The sequence below is a fragment of the Octopus bimaculoides genome, chromosome 3 (genome assembly GCF_046866305.1).
Source record: "Octopus bimaculoides isolate indiv1 chromosome 3, ASM4686630v1, whole genome shotgun sequence".
NCBI lineage: Eukaryota > Metazoa > Mollusca > Cephalopoda > Octopoda > Octopodidae > Octopus > Octopus bimaculoides.
In genome coordinates, this window is record NC_142930.1 from 51,796,880 (window position 1) to 51,814,419 (window position 17,540).

Sequence of the window (17,540 nt, forward strand, 5' to 3'; positions counted from 1 at the left end):
TATGGCCAAACCTTTTGAGCCATAAATTTTTTTAAATGTGTTAAATTACAAAATGTGGGTTCAGTATTATGAATTTAAATAATTAATGTAGTTAGTGGTGTTCTGAATTTGAATGAAGTAACATTTGGAGTCGCAAGCCAAAAACTGTGTGGCAGTTATTAACGTTTCCCAAAATGAAGGAAATTTCACGAAATTAAGTTATAAATTTAGAAAACATTGATTTTTCGTGCTTTAAAGTAAAATCCGATGCTTGTTAGAAAGGAAGGTTACAAATACTTTCACCAAACCTCATCTGCGAAGCAATCTCTTCACAATCTTTTGAGCAATGAAAGAAATAGTTACAAGGATTGGAAAATGAGTAGTGTATAATTTTGACTGTCAGTAGCATCCGCTCAATCAGAGAAAATAGTTTGGGGAAATAAAATAAGTGGATTAATGCTATGAATTTAGATAATCCACAGAAATGATGCTGAAGACATTCGCTAAACATTCCCCGCAAACTGAATATTTTGTTTAGTTGGTGAAAACATGCAAAATTCTAACAATTGGAAGCGACTCTCAAAATTGGGAGATAACTTAACGAACGTTCATGTTTATAGGAAACATGTCATTAACTGTCATCCTGTTGGCCAACAAAGAATAGATTCTCATCCTAAACATGACAATTGAATTTTCTGTGAAACTAATTTCTAAATTCTGAAAATAGTGTTTCATCTTTGAGAGCTGGTAACAATTTCCACTAGATTTTTATTTTCTTATTCCAACTAAAATGCAAAATTCAATTCATTTCAAGGCTTTTGCGGTCGTCAATCAGCACATCATCACCTGGCCTAATAAAATGAAATACAATAAATATTATAAACGTGTTACATATTTTAATGCCAAAAAATTGAATTTTTGGTTTCGCACTGGATAAGCTCTTCTCCTTTTTGCATCTTCAATTTATTCATAGTGACAATTATTTTTCGCACGTACGTTAACATTTTACATATTGTAAATTGTCATATACGGAGTTTCGATTTTGCCTATAAACGATGTCGGAAATCGTTTGTAGTAAGAAATGGAGTATTTAGCGTTGATATGATACGTGACATATAACACAGTGCAAAGTGTCAGATTTCATATCAGTAATTCTGTGTAGTTTAATGCCCGACTGGAAACTGACAGAAATATTTTGCTGATTTCTGCATAAATTTCCATTAGAAGTAAGCTTTTTTTCCGTAAACAAATCTGTGGTAGTAATATTTCATGAAGAAAATTACTGCGTGGGTCAAGGGGAGGGAATGTGAGGAAGTGTAATGACGTCAAAAGGAATATAGATGTAACTTATGATAAGGAAGCAAAGGTATACGTTCTGTAATCATATTACTAGTTCAATCTCACTAATGGCAGGATACTCGCCCATCACATATTTGAAAAAGGTAAATTGATATTGATAGATAACCGCCATTATATATAATAATTTTATATCTTCTGAAAATAGAAAATTATTAACAGGAACGAGCTATGCACTATGAATTAAATTGAAGCAAGAATATACAAAATGTAACATATTTTAAATTTGCGATCTCATGAAAAATCTTCAACTGGAAGTAGAGTCAAATCGGTGATATTTGCCTGTGAAATTGAAGTTATGTTCAAGAATCTACATAACTAAATATTTCCTAGAAAATAATATCAGTGTTTTCTTCTGTTTGCTTGTTATAGTCGTTTTATCTTTTACTCTAATTAGTTTCTTGTGTGTCATCCATCGGAAATTATATCACTTTATTTGTTTACTTCATGAATATTTTCCGAATAGCATTGACATTTGTTTGAAGAATATATATCTGGTTCAGCACTTCAGTTAAACATCACTGATTTTAAAGGTCCACTCATTTGTGCTATTATGTTGCAGTCAGAAAACGTAACGATGACTATGATATTTTAGTCAACCGTTAGCTTTGTGCTGTGCACTATGATGGGAAGCATTCTCTTTCTTTGTTCAATTTCATGAAGACAAACTTAAGAAATCAGCCAATTTAAGTATAATTCAGTCCTGTAGAATTTCTTTTTTCAGCTCATAGAAAATAATGGTATGCTTCTATTCTCGGAATTTCTAATCAAAATTACCTATGTCTTGGCATTTTGGAAATATTCAATTACTAATTTGTTGATATTCTCAGAAATTATCAGCTATTTAGTTTAAGTATTTATAGATTCTAATTAATCTCTATTCACACATTACTTAACTACACATGTCCTACCGGTGTGTCCTTCATTGTGTACACATACAAACTAAGTTTTCTCAGTTACATTATTCATCACTTTCTGTTTATTTATTCCACATTCATGATATATATATATAGGTCTACAAATACTGAATCACAAACGCGAACATACTAGTATATTCAGAAGGAAATGTGCCAACTGCTGCTTCAAAGAAATTAAAATTAATTGCAAAGACAAAAGCACATGAAAAATTAGCTAGCAGATGGGAACAGAAACCTCTGCATGGCAAGTATGTGGTCCGTAGCAAACAAGCTGATGTCGACCAGAAACACATGCATCAATGGTTACGAAGCTCAGGGCTAAAAGCAGAGAGTAAAGGTTTCATATTAGCTGTTCAAGACCAAAGCTAATTAACCCGGAACTACCAAGCCAATTTGATAAAAAAAAGGAGCTGACCCAAAATGCCGATTCTGTAACGATGAGACTGAAACTATAGACCACCTAATCTCAGGGTGGTCTGTAGTCTTAGCACCTGTAGAATAAGTGTGTGACTCCAATGTGTTGCATCGATTTTGAAGTCTAGGTTTTATCAGTTACATCGATAAAGTCAAGTCACACTACAGATTTTTAGTGTAGTCTGCCCATCAAGGCAGACGACACTAAAACTGTGTAGTGAGGCAGAACTTTATCGATCTACCTGATGAGACCCAGACTGCAAAATTCATGCAATACATGTTGAATGGACAATAGCAGGATGAGTCGAAACGAACGTTGCACGTAATTAAGGTTTTGTACTGAATCCATCTTCTGTTAATTAATTTATATATATATATATATATATATAGTAGAATGAGAAGTAGAGAGTCCTCGATACAGTATTATATTGGGTTGTCAAGAAAGTAATGTCGTTTTGCGCAGAGTTACGATTTAAAAAAAAAAACTTGTGTCAATGTTATGACTTCTTTCCTTTTGGCATTTGATAGTAGTTACTTTTAGCTTACTTTAGCAAATTACGCGAAATTTTGTTTAAAGCTGTTAGTTCAGTGTCAGTTTTAAAATGGACTGCAAAAACGAAAATTTTCGCCATATTTTGCTTTTTCATTTCCGCAAAGTCATGAACGCTGCTGAGGTTCACAAAGAGATGTGTGAAGTGTATGGTGTTGATTGCTTAACACATGTCAGAAAGTGTTTAAAAATTCCGTTCTGGAGATTTTTCACTCAAAATATCTTGGACTTGTTAAGAAGCTCGATATCTGGGTTCCACGTAACTTGAAAAAGATTCACTTAACACAACGATTCAATATTTGCGATATGCATCTCAAACGCAATGAAATCGACCTTTAAGTGAAACGAATCATCACTGTTGAGGAAAAATTGATTATCCACAATATCATCAATCGAAAACGATCATGGTCCAAGCATAATGAACCAGCATAAACCACATCGAAGCCTGAATTGCATGAACAAAAAAAGGTTATGTTGTCAGTTTGGTGGTATTACAACGGTGTTGTGTATTTTGAACTGCTTCTAAGAAACCAGACAATCAATTCAGATGTTTAGAGTCGACGACTGATAAAACTGGAGGAAGCATTCAAAGAAAAACGGCCAGAATTGGCAAATCGAGGGGGAATCGTGTTTCTCCTCGACAACGCTAGACCACACACGCTTTTGCTAACTGGTTAAAAATTATTGGTACTTGGTTGGGAAGTGATGTCACATCCACCATATAGCCCTGACCTTCCCCATCAAATTACCATTTATTTTGAAGTTTGCAAAATTCTCTGAATGGCAAAACTTTCAATAATAATGATGACCTGAAATCGCACTTGCTTCAGTTTTAAGCTGATAAGGACCAGAAGTTCTATGAGCGCGGGATCATGGAGTTGCCAGAAGGCTTGAAAAAGGTCATCGAGCAAAATGGAAAACATACAATTGATTAAAGTTCATTCTTTGTATGAAAAAACAATTACTTTTATTTCACACTAAAGAAATGAAATTACTTCTTGCGAACCCAATATATTTGAAAAAATGAATAGTATTGGCTCTTTTGATCATTTTTCCATTTTAATAATTAGATGTTTATTTATTTACAAAAAGGTTTTACCTCAAAAAATTTGCTTTCTGTAGGACATTTGGTTGTCCTATCCGTTAATAGCTACACGATTGCACGAATTTTTCGTTTCTAATTCGCTTAATTCTTCGTCATTACTACTTACTACCAATGCTATTTACTCCCTCTAACTTCACCCACTCCGAAGTTCTCTGCGGATACTCCGATAAATTGCTATCATTCCGTATTTTCGTCTCAGAAACACAGAATAAATACACGAATACTGTCTCAAACCACTTCCTGTCGTTCTCTATATCGGTAAGATGTTTCCAACGTCTACTCCCTATGAATATTAAACCATCCTACACGATAATTTCTTCGGTGGATTTTTTATACACCCTTAAACACACTCTAGACTACTAACCTTATTCATACCCAAATATACTACCCCATTCCATCTTAATTAGTTCATCTTCAATCTAAATTGTTTCTTGTTTTCCAGGTGAAATTTACCAATAATTTGGTGAGGTTGCTGTAGGTACCAAGGTAGCTTTACCTTACACAAGCATTTTGTGCATAACCTGAAAGCACATATTTTTCTAGTTCACTAGTTTCACACCTGAACTGTACTGTCACTAACTAGATTGCGACTACACTCACAGACAATCGCTTTAACTCCGATACTAGTTTCACTATGCCCTAGAACTCACTTCTAATGTATGTGACACATCTGTTAGCTCTCTAGATATCTCTATCACTACAGACAACCTCCACCTGAGTCCACTACAAATCAACGGGCCCCGTACCAGTCAACATACCTCGGCTCTACACGTATCCGACAAACCAGGACTCATTTTTTTATTTCCAACCGGACTTCTACCCTCACCTTTGCGGAATGATAGCACTTTATCGGGGTATCCGGAGAGAATTTCGGCGGGGAAGAAGTTAGATGGAGTAAATAGTGTTGGTGGTAGATTGCAATGAAAAAGATTTAAGAGAATTAGAAAAGATAAGTTCGTGCGGTTGTGTATTCATTAACAGATAGGACGAGCAAATGTCAAACAGAAGCCACATTTTTTTTAGGTAAAACCCTTTTGTAAATTTATAAACATGATTATTAAACTAGAAAAAATAATCAGAGAAGCCATTTCTATTCATTTTCTCAAATATATATATATATGTATATGTATGTATGTATGTATGTATGTATGTATGTATGTATGTATCTATGTATCTATGTATCTATCTATCTATCTATCTCTCTCTCTCTATATATATATATATATCTATATATACACATGTATATGTTTATGTATTTATGTGTGTGATGTATGGGTGTATGCATGTGTATTTAGGTGCGTTCTTATTTCTCTCTCTCTCTCTCTCTCTCTCTATATATATATATATATATATATATATATATATATATATATATAGTAAATAGAAAATGAAGATATAATTCATTGATAGCAATTGATTTCCATCAATTGCCATTTATTAATTTGCTACAAAAAGACAGAATCTCGACTTACAACTGTTTCAGTTGTCATGGTTCTTTGCTCTAGCGACCACAACGATGGTAATGATAGTTATCATTGTAGGTAGCTACTTATAACAAATTGAATCACGAAACATCATCAGAGCGGAAAATAGAATTCGCTCTGATGATACTCCGTGATTCAGTTTGTTATAACTCATTACTTACAAAGATAACTATCATTACCATCATTGTGGTCATTAGCGCAATGAACCATGACAACTGAAATAGCGATAAGTCGAGATTGCTTCTTTTTGTAACTAATTAATAAATGGTAATTGATGGAAATCAATTGTTATCAATGAATTGTATCCCCATCTTCCATTTGCCTCTCGATACTGATAAACTCCAGTTTACTTTTGTCATTACCTATTATTTATGTTTATGACTAAATATAGGTAATATACCAGTGGATTCATAGTTTACTACTTATCCCTTAGACAGTTGTTACCTCAAACTTAACCTCACCTATATATATATATATATATATATATATATATATATATATACATGCAAACAGAAAGAAAGCAAAGACTGAATACCTTCAGGCGATGAATATTTAAGTATAAGTATGTAGATATTAATATTGATAGATCAAACTTCAACATAGTACAAACGATAGAGAAAATTAAAGGGGAATATGTAAGATGTTAAAAGTCTGAAAGTCGTTTCTGAGGTCTCGGAGATCCATCATAATGTTGGGAGATGTAGTTCACTATAAGTAGGCTACACTGGATGCAAACATTGAATAAATCGAGCCTCCGTCGTAAGTGCAGAAAAAATTTTACATTTCAGATCATGTTGCAGAGATGTTTAAAGGTGGAACGTTTAAATGTGGAGAGCAAGCAGTATTAGAGGGAGGAAGTAGGAGGCTCGGTAGAGGTTTTGGGAGTGTTGGAGTAGGAAAGAATGAAAGGAGGTAAGAGAGGGAGGGGTTTAACGCCGAGGTTGACTTTGCCCTTTCAGTCTTTCACGGTCGATATAATTAGTATGAAGTGAATACTGTTGTTGTTGTTGGCACTCCGTCGCTTACGGTGTCGAGGGTTCCAGTTGATCCGATCAATGGAACAGCCTGCTCGTGAAATTAACGTGCAAGTGGCTTAGCACCCCACAGACACGTGTACCCTTAACGTAGTTCTCGGGGATATTCAGCGTGACACAGTGTGACAAGGCTGACCCTTTGAATTACAGGCACAACAGAAACAGGAAGTAAGAGTGAGAGAAAGTTGTGGTGAAAGAGTACAGCAGGGTTCGCCACCATCCTCTGCCGGAGCCTCGTGGAGCTTTAGGTGTTTTCGCTCAATAAACACACACAACGCCCGGACTGGGAATCGAAACCGCGATCCTATGACCGCGAGTCCGCTGCCCTAACCAATGGGCCATTGCGCCTCCACTAGTGAATACTGAAGTCAATGTAATTGACTTAGCCCGAACCCTGAATTTGCTGGCCTTCTGCCAAAATTTGAACCTGGTATTTCTAGTCGCTTAGTTATATTTGCTTTTCCATTTTCTCTAAAAAAATTCACACTGTATTTTAGATCTTCCTCTATCTTTTACACTACATTATTCTTTATCGCTCTATTATTCCTATATAAAACCTCTGTCTCTACCTCACATACGCAAACATATATACGAATACAATCAGATGTATACGATAACTCTCTCATTTTCGTTTTCATTATAACACTTGTACCATTATTTCAGCTACAGTTTCCTTATCATAATCCATCTCTGATTCTTTCTTTCCCGATTTCTATTTCGCTCTCTTTCAGTGGTGTTACAGATCAAGACTTTTATATCTTTCGCTTATATCTTTATCTTTACAACAGTCAAAATGTCTCAGAATGTATTAAAATGTAATGAACTAAAGCAGGAGCAGTTCAGTTATTCAGAATTCAGAATTTCTAATCAAACTTCTTTTGCTCTTTCAACCAACTCTTATATTCAGAATTCTCATATATCACAACATATTTCACTTAAGGTAACAAATGTTAAGGTATATAATAACGCTTTTAATTTATAATCAACGGACAAATTCATAGAGAGACGATGTTTTCGTATCTTTGTGATGAGAGTTATTTATCTTCAAATTGTGAAGGTTAGACGGTAGTCGATTATATTGTATGAATCAAAATAGTGGAGAACCATTTATTTTCTGAAATCCAGAAAGATGAAAAGCAAGTTCAGTTGAGGCTGGTATTACACAAAAACGTAGGTAAATAAATGGCGCGAAGCAATCTGAACGACACTGTAAATCTCCTTGAACTGCTATATGTATGTATGTATGTATGTATGTATGTATGTGTATATATAGAGAGAGAGAATAGTGGTACAACAATGCACCAATTTTCACTGGAAATAGCAGCCGATAATGTATATATCGAGAAAATATATGGATGGATAATCACTAATTAAAATATAACTTGAATTCTAAATCTTTTTTAAAGAAAAGGGTTTTAGATATAGACAGGTGTTATATGGAACTCTTTATTATCTATTATACTGAACTAATTGATAGTTGAAAATCTAGCATTCCACAACGGCAACCAAGTATCCTGTTGAATATTAACAGTCATGTAACTTAAGATATATATTTACCTCATTAAGAGTCATTTAGTTTACGTGGAAAATTGCGCTTATACTCATGTATTGGGTTGGCAACTAAGTTCCCGCCGCTTTTTTTAAATTTTGGAATTGATTGCGTTTTTGAATTTTGGAATCCATGTTTTCGAGAATCATTTTGGAATTTTTTTTTTTTTTTTTCGAGTTAATTTTAGTTAATTTTTGTTTATTTTCAGATCATTAAAATGGAATGTTAAGTTAAGAAAAACGACCCTTTCCGACACATTCTTTTTGCTTTTAGTCAAGGTTCTAAGGCCGCAAAAGCTGCTCGTGACATTTGTGCTGTGTATGGAGAGGGAGCCATAGCTGAAAAAACCGCTCGTAGTTGGTATGCCAAGTTCAAAAATGGAAACTTTGACCTCAGAGACGCACCTCGTTCTGGCCAGCCGGTTGAGCTCGAGGAAGAGCGATTAAACCAACTGTTGCATGAAAATTCTCGTCAAACGACAAGGGAAATGGCAGAGAAAATTGAATGCTCCCACACTGCTCTAGAGAAGCATCTTCACTGGGTGGGAAAAGTTCAGAAGTATGTAGCATGGATTCCGCATGCTTTTAAGTGACAGCAACAAAAATCAATCAGTCACAATCTCCGCTGGTTTGCTTGCTCATCACCGCTCAACTCATGGACACAAGCAATGATTTCTTTACTGAATCGTTACTGGTGACAAAAAATGGTGCCTCTACATCAATATGAAGCAGCGCAAGGAATGGCTTAGCCCCGGTAAACAAGCGACATCGCGCGTGAAACAAGATCTTCATCCGCGTAAAACGATGTTGTTCGTATGGTGGGGGTGGGAAAAGATTATCCATTACGAATTGCTTGAACGGAACTAAACTGTCAACGCGAAACTCTATGTTCAACAGGTGGGACGACTCAACACGGCTATTCAAGAGAAAAGACATAATCGACAGCATGGAGTTCTGCTGCACGACAACGCCCGCCCTCATAACACCAATATGACCAAGGAAGCCATTCAGACGCATGACTGGGAAGTGCTGCCACACCTGCCGTACTCTCCTGATTTGGCACCAATGGATTTCCACCCCTTTCGATCTCTTTCAAATGCTATGCGCGGAGTTTAGTTCAATACGGATGCACAATTGAGAGCATGGTTAGATCAATTTTTCTGGTCAAAATCGGGTGATTTCTACCAACGAAGTATTGAAAATCGTGTTGAACGTTGGGAAGAAGCTGTAAACAACAAGGATGAAGCCATTATTGATTAATTAGTTGTTATTTTTCATTAAACCTTTTAAAAAATTTAAAATAAAATTACTGATAATGTTGTCGCAAGGGTTAATTTTTGCCTGTAAAAAAGTAAACGTTTCTACAGACAAACACTCCCTCAATAACCTGTAGAAAATTGAAATGATTTGTTAGTATATAACTAGATTTTCTTTTGTTCAATCTTTACGTAGTATATCTTGAAACGTTTTGGATATTTTCAAAATAACTTTTCGTTTCATACTGAAAATACTGCATTGAAAGTGTTTCAAATCCTTGTTTGTGTGAAAATCCTTGTACGGTATCTGAAAGTGAACTTGCTTTCATTGGTTGTGTTCGTATAACTTTTTAGAACTAATACGTCTTCTATCATATTTTAACTTCGACCCTTTCAATTAGACATTGAATCTCTTCTTTGTGGATTGCATCAGAATATTTAAAGAAATTTTCAAATATGCCTGTTCATTTCTCTAACTATTTGTAAATTCGGACGGGATCAGTGTTTCATAAATAAAGGAAGAAAATATGAAGAAAATTTCTCGATATATAAGTTGAATTTGCGTAATTGAAGTTTTCACTGTTGTTACTCTGCGCTAACCTTACTGATGATTCATGCAATTGATGAAATTGTTTCTACAGCATTCTTTTATTCTTTTACTTGTTTCAGTTATTTGACTGCAACCATGCTGGGGCACCATCTTTAGTCGAACAAATCGACCTCAGGATTTATTCTTTGTAAGCCTAGTACTTATTCTATCGTCTCTGTTGCCGAACCGCTAAGTTATGGAGACGTAAACACACCAACATCGGTTTTCAAACGACGGGGGGGGGGGGGACAAGCACAGACACACAAATGCATGCATACATACATACATTAATGCATATACGACGGGCTTCTTTCAGATTCTGTCTATCAAATCTACTCACAAAGTTTTGGTCGGTCCGAGGCTATAGTAGAAGACACTTGCTCAAGGTACCACGCAGTATAAAGCACAGATATACGGAAATATTAACATATAATTGTTAATTGGTTACTAACCGAAACAAATGTTTTTGCGAAGAACAGGTGTTACATTCAAAATCCTATATTATTTCATTATCCTCAGTATCGTAGAATTATTACTGACACTTTCTTCATCATTTATTAAGTAATTTATAAATACCACCTGGCTAATAAAGTTTATTTCAAGCATAATCGATTTGCTATAATCAATGCATTTCTCATTTTGCAAAAATGATATTCTAAGTATGAAAATATCTATATGTAAATAGGAGAATACACCGCACATGTTCCGTGTATAGAAATAGATAGAAAAAGTTATGAACATTTTCCAACATTATCAGACCCAAATGGTCTGGGATCTTAACAATTATATATTGATTAATATTTTCACCTCTGTATCATGTTGCTTCCATTCTTCATTTGTTTGCGTAAGAGTAATGATGTAAGGTGTTTCAGCTTTTAGCAAAAAGCAAAAGGAAAAAGAAATGCTACTTCATGTAAACACAATTATTAGCCAATGTCTATCTATCAATCTATTTATTAATCAAAAAAATATTAGAGTTTCATCCCGACTCATAAACCCGTTAGTCCGGTTTCCAAGTCTCTGTGGTGCATATATTCGTCCCTGTCACCTGAATAAACTGAAGTGTTTTGATCAAGAATGTAACGCATCAATCAATCCAGGAATCGAAACCATAGTCGTACAAGCCATGAATATTCACATATGGACGAATGTACATATACATACACTTATAAACGTTTTAAATATTCATATAAAGAATATAGAAACACAGGCATATCTACAGGGTGTGATGGGTAAATTGTCGCCATTTTATATTTTTAATTTCTCGCATGCACATTGTTTGTTTTTGATTTTGTCGACTACACAGTAGAGTAGGGCAGTTGGGCACCGTTTATGAGAAAAACAGCACCATGACGCAATTCACTCTGGCAGAAACTTGGAAACAAAATGCTGTACTGCTTGGCATTCGCACCAGAATCTCCAATACGAACATTTCAGAGTTTTGGGTGTCAATCTGAGGACAGCGCTATCTGAGGACATGTACCGAGAGTGATAAAAATCAAACATCCAATCAACATCATGGTGTTTCGAGTGATCAATAGGGATGGCGACGTTATGCCTCCATTCATCTTCCCACACGGCCTTACACTCAACACGGAGACCTACATCAAGGGCCTGGTGGAGGTAGTGCTTCAATGGGTCAAGAGGGTGGATGCTGGAATACCCTATGTTTGAGAACAGGACTCTGCCCCGTGCCACACAAGCAGGAGAACCCAGTCATGGTGACTACATCACCTCTAACATCTGGCCATCTAACACCCCAAACTGCAACCCCCTAGATTATTATGCATGGGGCGCAGTTGAGCGTGAAACCAACAAAACTCCTTGTAACACCAAAGATGAACTGAAGGCAAGAATTATGGCAGCATTCACCAACTTAAACAAATAGACCGTCCAAAAGAGTTGCAAAAGATTCCGAAGTCGTCTGGAGGTCGTGGTTGAAGCTAACAGTAATTTAATTGAATAAATCTACGGTTCATTATTTCAAGATGTCTTTATATAATTTTGGTAAATATATCTGTTAAAATGAGATGTCAGTTATTTTCATTTTTGCGTAATTTAGACGACAGTTTATTCACCACACCCTGTATGTCTAAGTGATTGTGTGTGTGTATGTGTGTGTGTGAGTAGGTATACATTTATGTACATACACACACTAGCACATACACACACACATATATATATACATACACCTGTATTTCTCTATACAAACACATGACTTTGCTAAGGAACAGCAAAGCTAAAGACTGATCTTTGAATTCGATATACTAATGTTTAAAGTAAGGTGATAGGCGAGAAGATTAATCAACTGATGAATGAAAAATGAAAAGGAATTATGTGATCACTTTATTGGCTTACAGCTATTTCTGCAATAAGAACCAGTGTACTATGAGGTCAGTGCTTGTACCGTTAAAAAGGTTCCGATGAAGCTATAGGACATTGAATGAGCACTCAGTTCTGAGTGTACTGCTTCCAATAGCAGAAACAACTGTAACCTAATCACACGAACTCTTCTTATCGCACAAACTCCAAATATGCTCCGTGTCTGCAGAACGGATTTACATCTAAATACTCTATTTTTCATTACGCAGTATCCATTAATATGGCATTCATTTCCTTCTTTACAGTTACAAATATGTAATTTAACATGAGAAGGATTAGTACTTAGTTTATGTTTCTGTAAAGTTATGATAATATTAAGATACTAGTACGGTGACATTAATGTTATAATCATTATGCGTTTATGCTTTATTTTTATTTTCATCGGACTGAACTCATCACACTGAAGATTCGAATACTGCTGATTTCTTCTAGATGAAGAAAACAGATGAAGGAGAGAGAGAAGGAGATAAACAAAGGAAGTGAAATCTCACTCTATAATATATATATATATATATATATATATATATATATATATATATATATATATATATATATAAGCTGTTTAAGTTTTTAACCCTCAGCGGGAATATTATTTTGTCTGTTCTTCAATTAACCTCTAATTAGAAATTAATATTGTTCTACAATGGACAGTTATAACATTGCGTTTACATTATCATCACCAGATAACTAAAATCAGTAAAAACTGATTGAAGAGTAGGATAGTTTTTATTCACCGCTGTTAGTATTCCAGTATTGATCATCATACACGATTCTATCAATAAAAATTTTCATATAAGAATGCCTCAAGGTTTACTTTAAGTCAAAGCAACGAAAAATGATGTAATTAAGATTTTCAATAAAACTATTTCTGCTACAGTTGTATATTTACACATATAACCTTATTTTTGTTCCATTCTCAACCAAATCTCTCCGACAAACGGGAACGTGAAACTCCGAGTAATAGTTTTTGTGATGTTTTTGCAGCTTTATTTATAAATCATACTATTCTACCTCCGGTATTCGAGTACTATTTTTCTACCTTGTTTCACATTTATGTGCTTAATCTGGTATATATATATTCCTAAACCAAATCTCTCCGACAAACGGGAACGTGAAACTCCAAGTAATAGTTTTTGTGATGTTTTTGCAAGTTTATCTATAAAGCATACTATTCTACCTCCGGTATTGGAGTACTATTTTTCTACCTTGTTTCACATTTATGTGCTTAATCTGGTATATATATATATATATATATATATATATATATATATATATATATATATATATATATATATATATATATATATATATATATATTCCTAAACCACTGGTTTGAAAGTTTAGGTATAGAAAAAGAAAACATTACTAAATATACATTGTTTCTGTTTCAGAATTGTGAAATATGGAATACCAAAATTACGAAGATTCAGAAGGATATTCTAACCTCACCAACCAATACACCTCCGATGGGCCGCTAGATTATGATGACTCTACAAAAGGATCAATCGAAAATTTAATCATCGGTTTTCTCCGGAGCTACGTGAATCCATTAATATCTACGGTTGGAATCATTGGAAATTTAATCTCAATTTGGGTGTTTTCCGCGAAAGGTCTACGAAAATTATCATCATCTGTTTATGTCCAAGCCGTACTAGTATCTGATACATTTTTCTTGGTTACAATTTTAGCAGTATGGTTGGAATCATTCAACTACATGGCAATGCACGTAAATGGAATTTGCCAAGGAAATATTTATTTGTCCTATGTGAGCAGTTTCTTGTCTGTTTGGTACGTTGTATGTATTACTATTGAAAATTACATCACCATATGTCACCCACTGAAATTAAAAACTGTGTGTACTTTTAAGCGCGCTCGAATCACTACGCTAACTTTTGCTTTCGCAGGGCTTGTCATGTTTTCTGTCATCATACCCATAACGAAACCACAGAAGCCTTTATATTCTCCTCATAATAGTTCCGACAAGCTTGTCTGTAAAACTATTGTAGAATATACAAATTTAATGAATATTCTTACCTATGTTGATACGGTTATTACCATTCTCTTACCCATGATTGCAATTGTTGGCTTAATTTCCATGATTATCGTTGAAACCATTCGCTCAGTGCACAAGAAACAAATTCGTTTAGCCAATAAAGAAAATCAGTCCAAAAAACTCTCTGACGTACCACAGGTACGAGTCGCCAAATTGCTCTTTGCTATATCTATCACATTCCTGCTATTGAACTTACCAAGCTACTGTGCACGCTTAGTGTATATTTTTGTGCCTTATGCATTTCCACACGATAGCATAACCAGTTTTACTGTATATCAATGTTTACTACACATTAGCTATTCCAGTTTTGCATTGAAATTTTTCATATTGTATATATTCAGTGGAAATTTTCGTAAAGTTTTATTCAAAAAATTGTTTTGTTGTTTCCCACACTTAAGTACCGATACTCGAGCAACTGAAAGAATAAAGTTAACTACTCCCGCATTCGATATGGTTCAATCGTGAAAGGAAGCAAACACTAGAATTTGCGGAAAAATATTTATCTAAGAAATAATTTAAACAATATCATTACGCGAACTCCATGACTGAATAATCTGCATAAACTATTTCAACAATGATTTAAATAATTTTTTTAATTTTTATCATTTTAGACTTTATAAAATCTTTCATTGATATGATGAATAACTTGAAAATCATAAATTTTCATTGCATCAACATTTATTGTTCTGGCATAAAGGATTATTTCAAAGAAACATTTTGCTTTTTACAGTCTTTATTTAAATAGTTTTCAAACAGAGCTCATGAGTCACTTCCTCTTTGGAAATGATAATAAAACTGTTAAAATATGAAAAAGTGGACGATCAAGTCTATTGAAAGGTAATTAGTAAGAAACAACTTACAGCTACATTTCTTAAAAACTAAAAAGATAAACGGTTTACTATAACACGAACGATTAAAGGTTATAGTTCTCTAAAAAACCATATTGTTTTAAAAACTTTTAATTCCATACAATTTTATCCTAATCTTTGTATATATAGTAGCAGTACATATATGATTGCTCTAAGATAATGTTCATAATCCATGATGTTAATGCATTTTGTTTTGTTTCTATACATATTTTAAATTATGTATTTTTGGGTTTTGATGAAATCTAAAAACTTTTCGCGGACAATAGTAAGTAACACTGAAGTTCATATTATAACAGTTTGCTAACGTACTGAAAAATGTTTACTGTTTCTCTTATTATAATTTGAAATATAATTCTATTTGCAGTTTTTTTGTGAAAATGGTTAAATTAATTCGATATTGTAACGTAAGTAGTCGAAAACTGTTCCTATTTGGTTAACAATTTTATATATCTGAATGAAATTGCCAGCGAATATCACAATGTTAAGTTTAAGCTTTTATCATCATTACTCAGATTACATGCCAATTCCTTCAATTAGCTACAGGTCCTTCAAATTTAAAGTAACTGAGAAAAAATCGCCACAACTATCTTTTGGTCTGAATGTCTATGTCAGGCTTACTAACATGTGCTGAAAAGCGCTAACTTTCTCACTTCCTTTGCATATGTTTCTCTGATTTCTTACTGCATTCCTAGCTGTTTATTAAAGGTACTGGATACAAAAGAAATTAGTAAAATAACATCCTTTTACTCTCATGCATAACAATTCCATATTTGATCTTCGGGAATATTAGCGTTTGTTCAAGCGAATCATCATATATATCTATATAATTAAATAAACTACAGATTCATTAATGTTATATTCACCTATACGTTTGCAATTTTCTTTCTACATAGTGTTTTCTTATCAGATACATCTAAGAATGATTTGTTGAATTGACTTCAATAAACAGGCTCTTCCTCAAATTTACAAATTTCATTGCTTTTATTTCAAATTCCATAAAAAGTAAAATTAATTTTACTTAAAATTATCGAATATTTCATTGTCAATTTCGAAATATGAAAATTCAGTTTAAGTACTATTAACACAAATATCTGCTGTTTCCGTCTATCGGTTTTGAGTTATTAAAACAATGATACTCTACAATAAGACGTAGATTATTAAATTGACTATTAAGGAAACAATTTAGAAAAATCAGTCTCAAAGCATGAAAAATGCTTAATAGCATTTGTTATTTGCTGTTAGTGTTCTGTATGAAGATGCCATTCAGGAGTGGGTGACTTAATCTTTTGTCTTCGGTCAGCCAATTGCTGTTCATATAAAACAGTTGAGTTAATCTACGATGCTGCCAGCCGCGAGGTTTTTGACCTAATGTTGTTATTCTTTTCAAGCTACCGTATTGGTAAAAATACTGTAACATTACATTAAATCTAGTAGTCTTTGATTTTCACACAAATTGTTTGCAGTATTTATTTGCATGTCCTTATATTCTGACATTGATTTTACTTTATACTAACAAATCTGGCAATTTGCTCCTTTATAAGAAAATATTTTTATCATACCTTAAATGTATTGAATGGATGCAATAGTGTCTGATTTGTACAGATCGATGATTAACCATCGCTTCCTACAGATTCTGATCTTGAGCCAGTATATTAACCATATTTTCTTTCAAATAGAAATCAAGGGTACTTCTATGATTTGACATTATAGAACTACTCTACATCATTAAAAATATTATGCCGTGAGTTTCCGAATTCAATTCGTGTTGGACTCAAACTGTAATGTATCAGTAACGCTTTTTTATTTATAGGCTAGTCAGAGGAGGGCAAATGTTCCTGACCTATATGGTGGGCCTCCAATATTATTAAAGAGAGAGAGGAAGAATCTCTGATTCCTTCGTCATCCCCTAATTAATTGTCTTATTCAAATACTTGACTGAACTCTACTAAAGACATCTAAGATCTACGAATTTATTTTAAACATGTCACGAGTTAAGTCTGCTAC

The 17,540-nt window shown here is 33.9% G+C and overlaps 1 protein-coding gene across 1 annotated transcript in view; it reads left to right on the forward strand.

Moving 5' to 3' along the window:
* Positions 1–16,983, forward strand: part of LOC106881105 (FMRFamide receptor) — a 104,358-nt gene extending 87,375 nt beyond the window's left edge. Inside the window, exon 2 of the mRNA XM_014931342.3 lies at positions 14,006–16,983. Within this exon, the coding sequence (XP_014786828.1) occupies positions 14,017–15,132 (1,116 nt within the window). The 5' untranslated portion in view covers positions 14,006–14,016 and the 3' untranslated portion in view covers positions 15,133–16,983. The remainder of the gene's footprint in view (positions 1–14,005) is intronic.
* Positions 16,984–17,540: the final 557 nt, after the last annotated feature.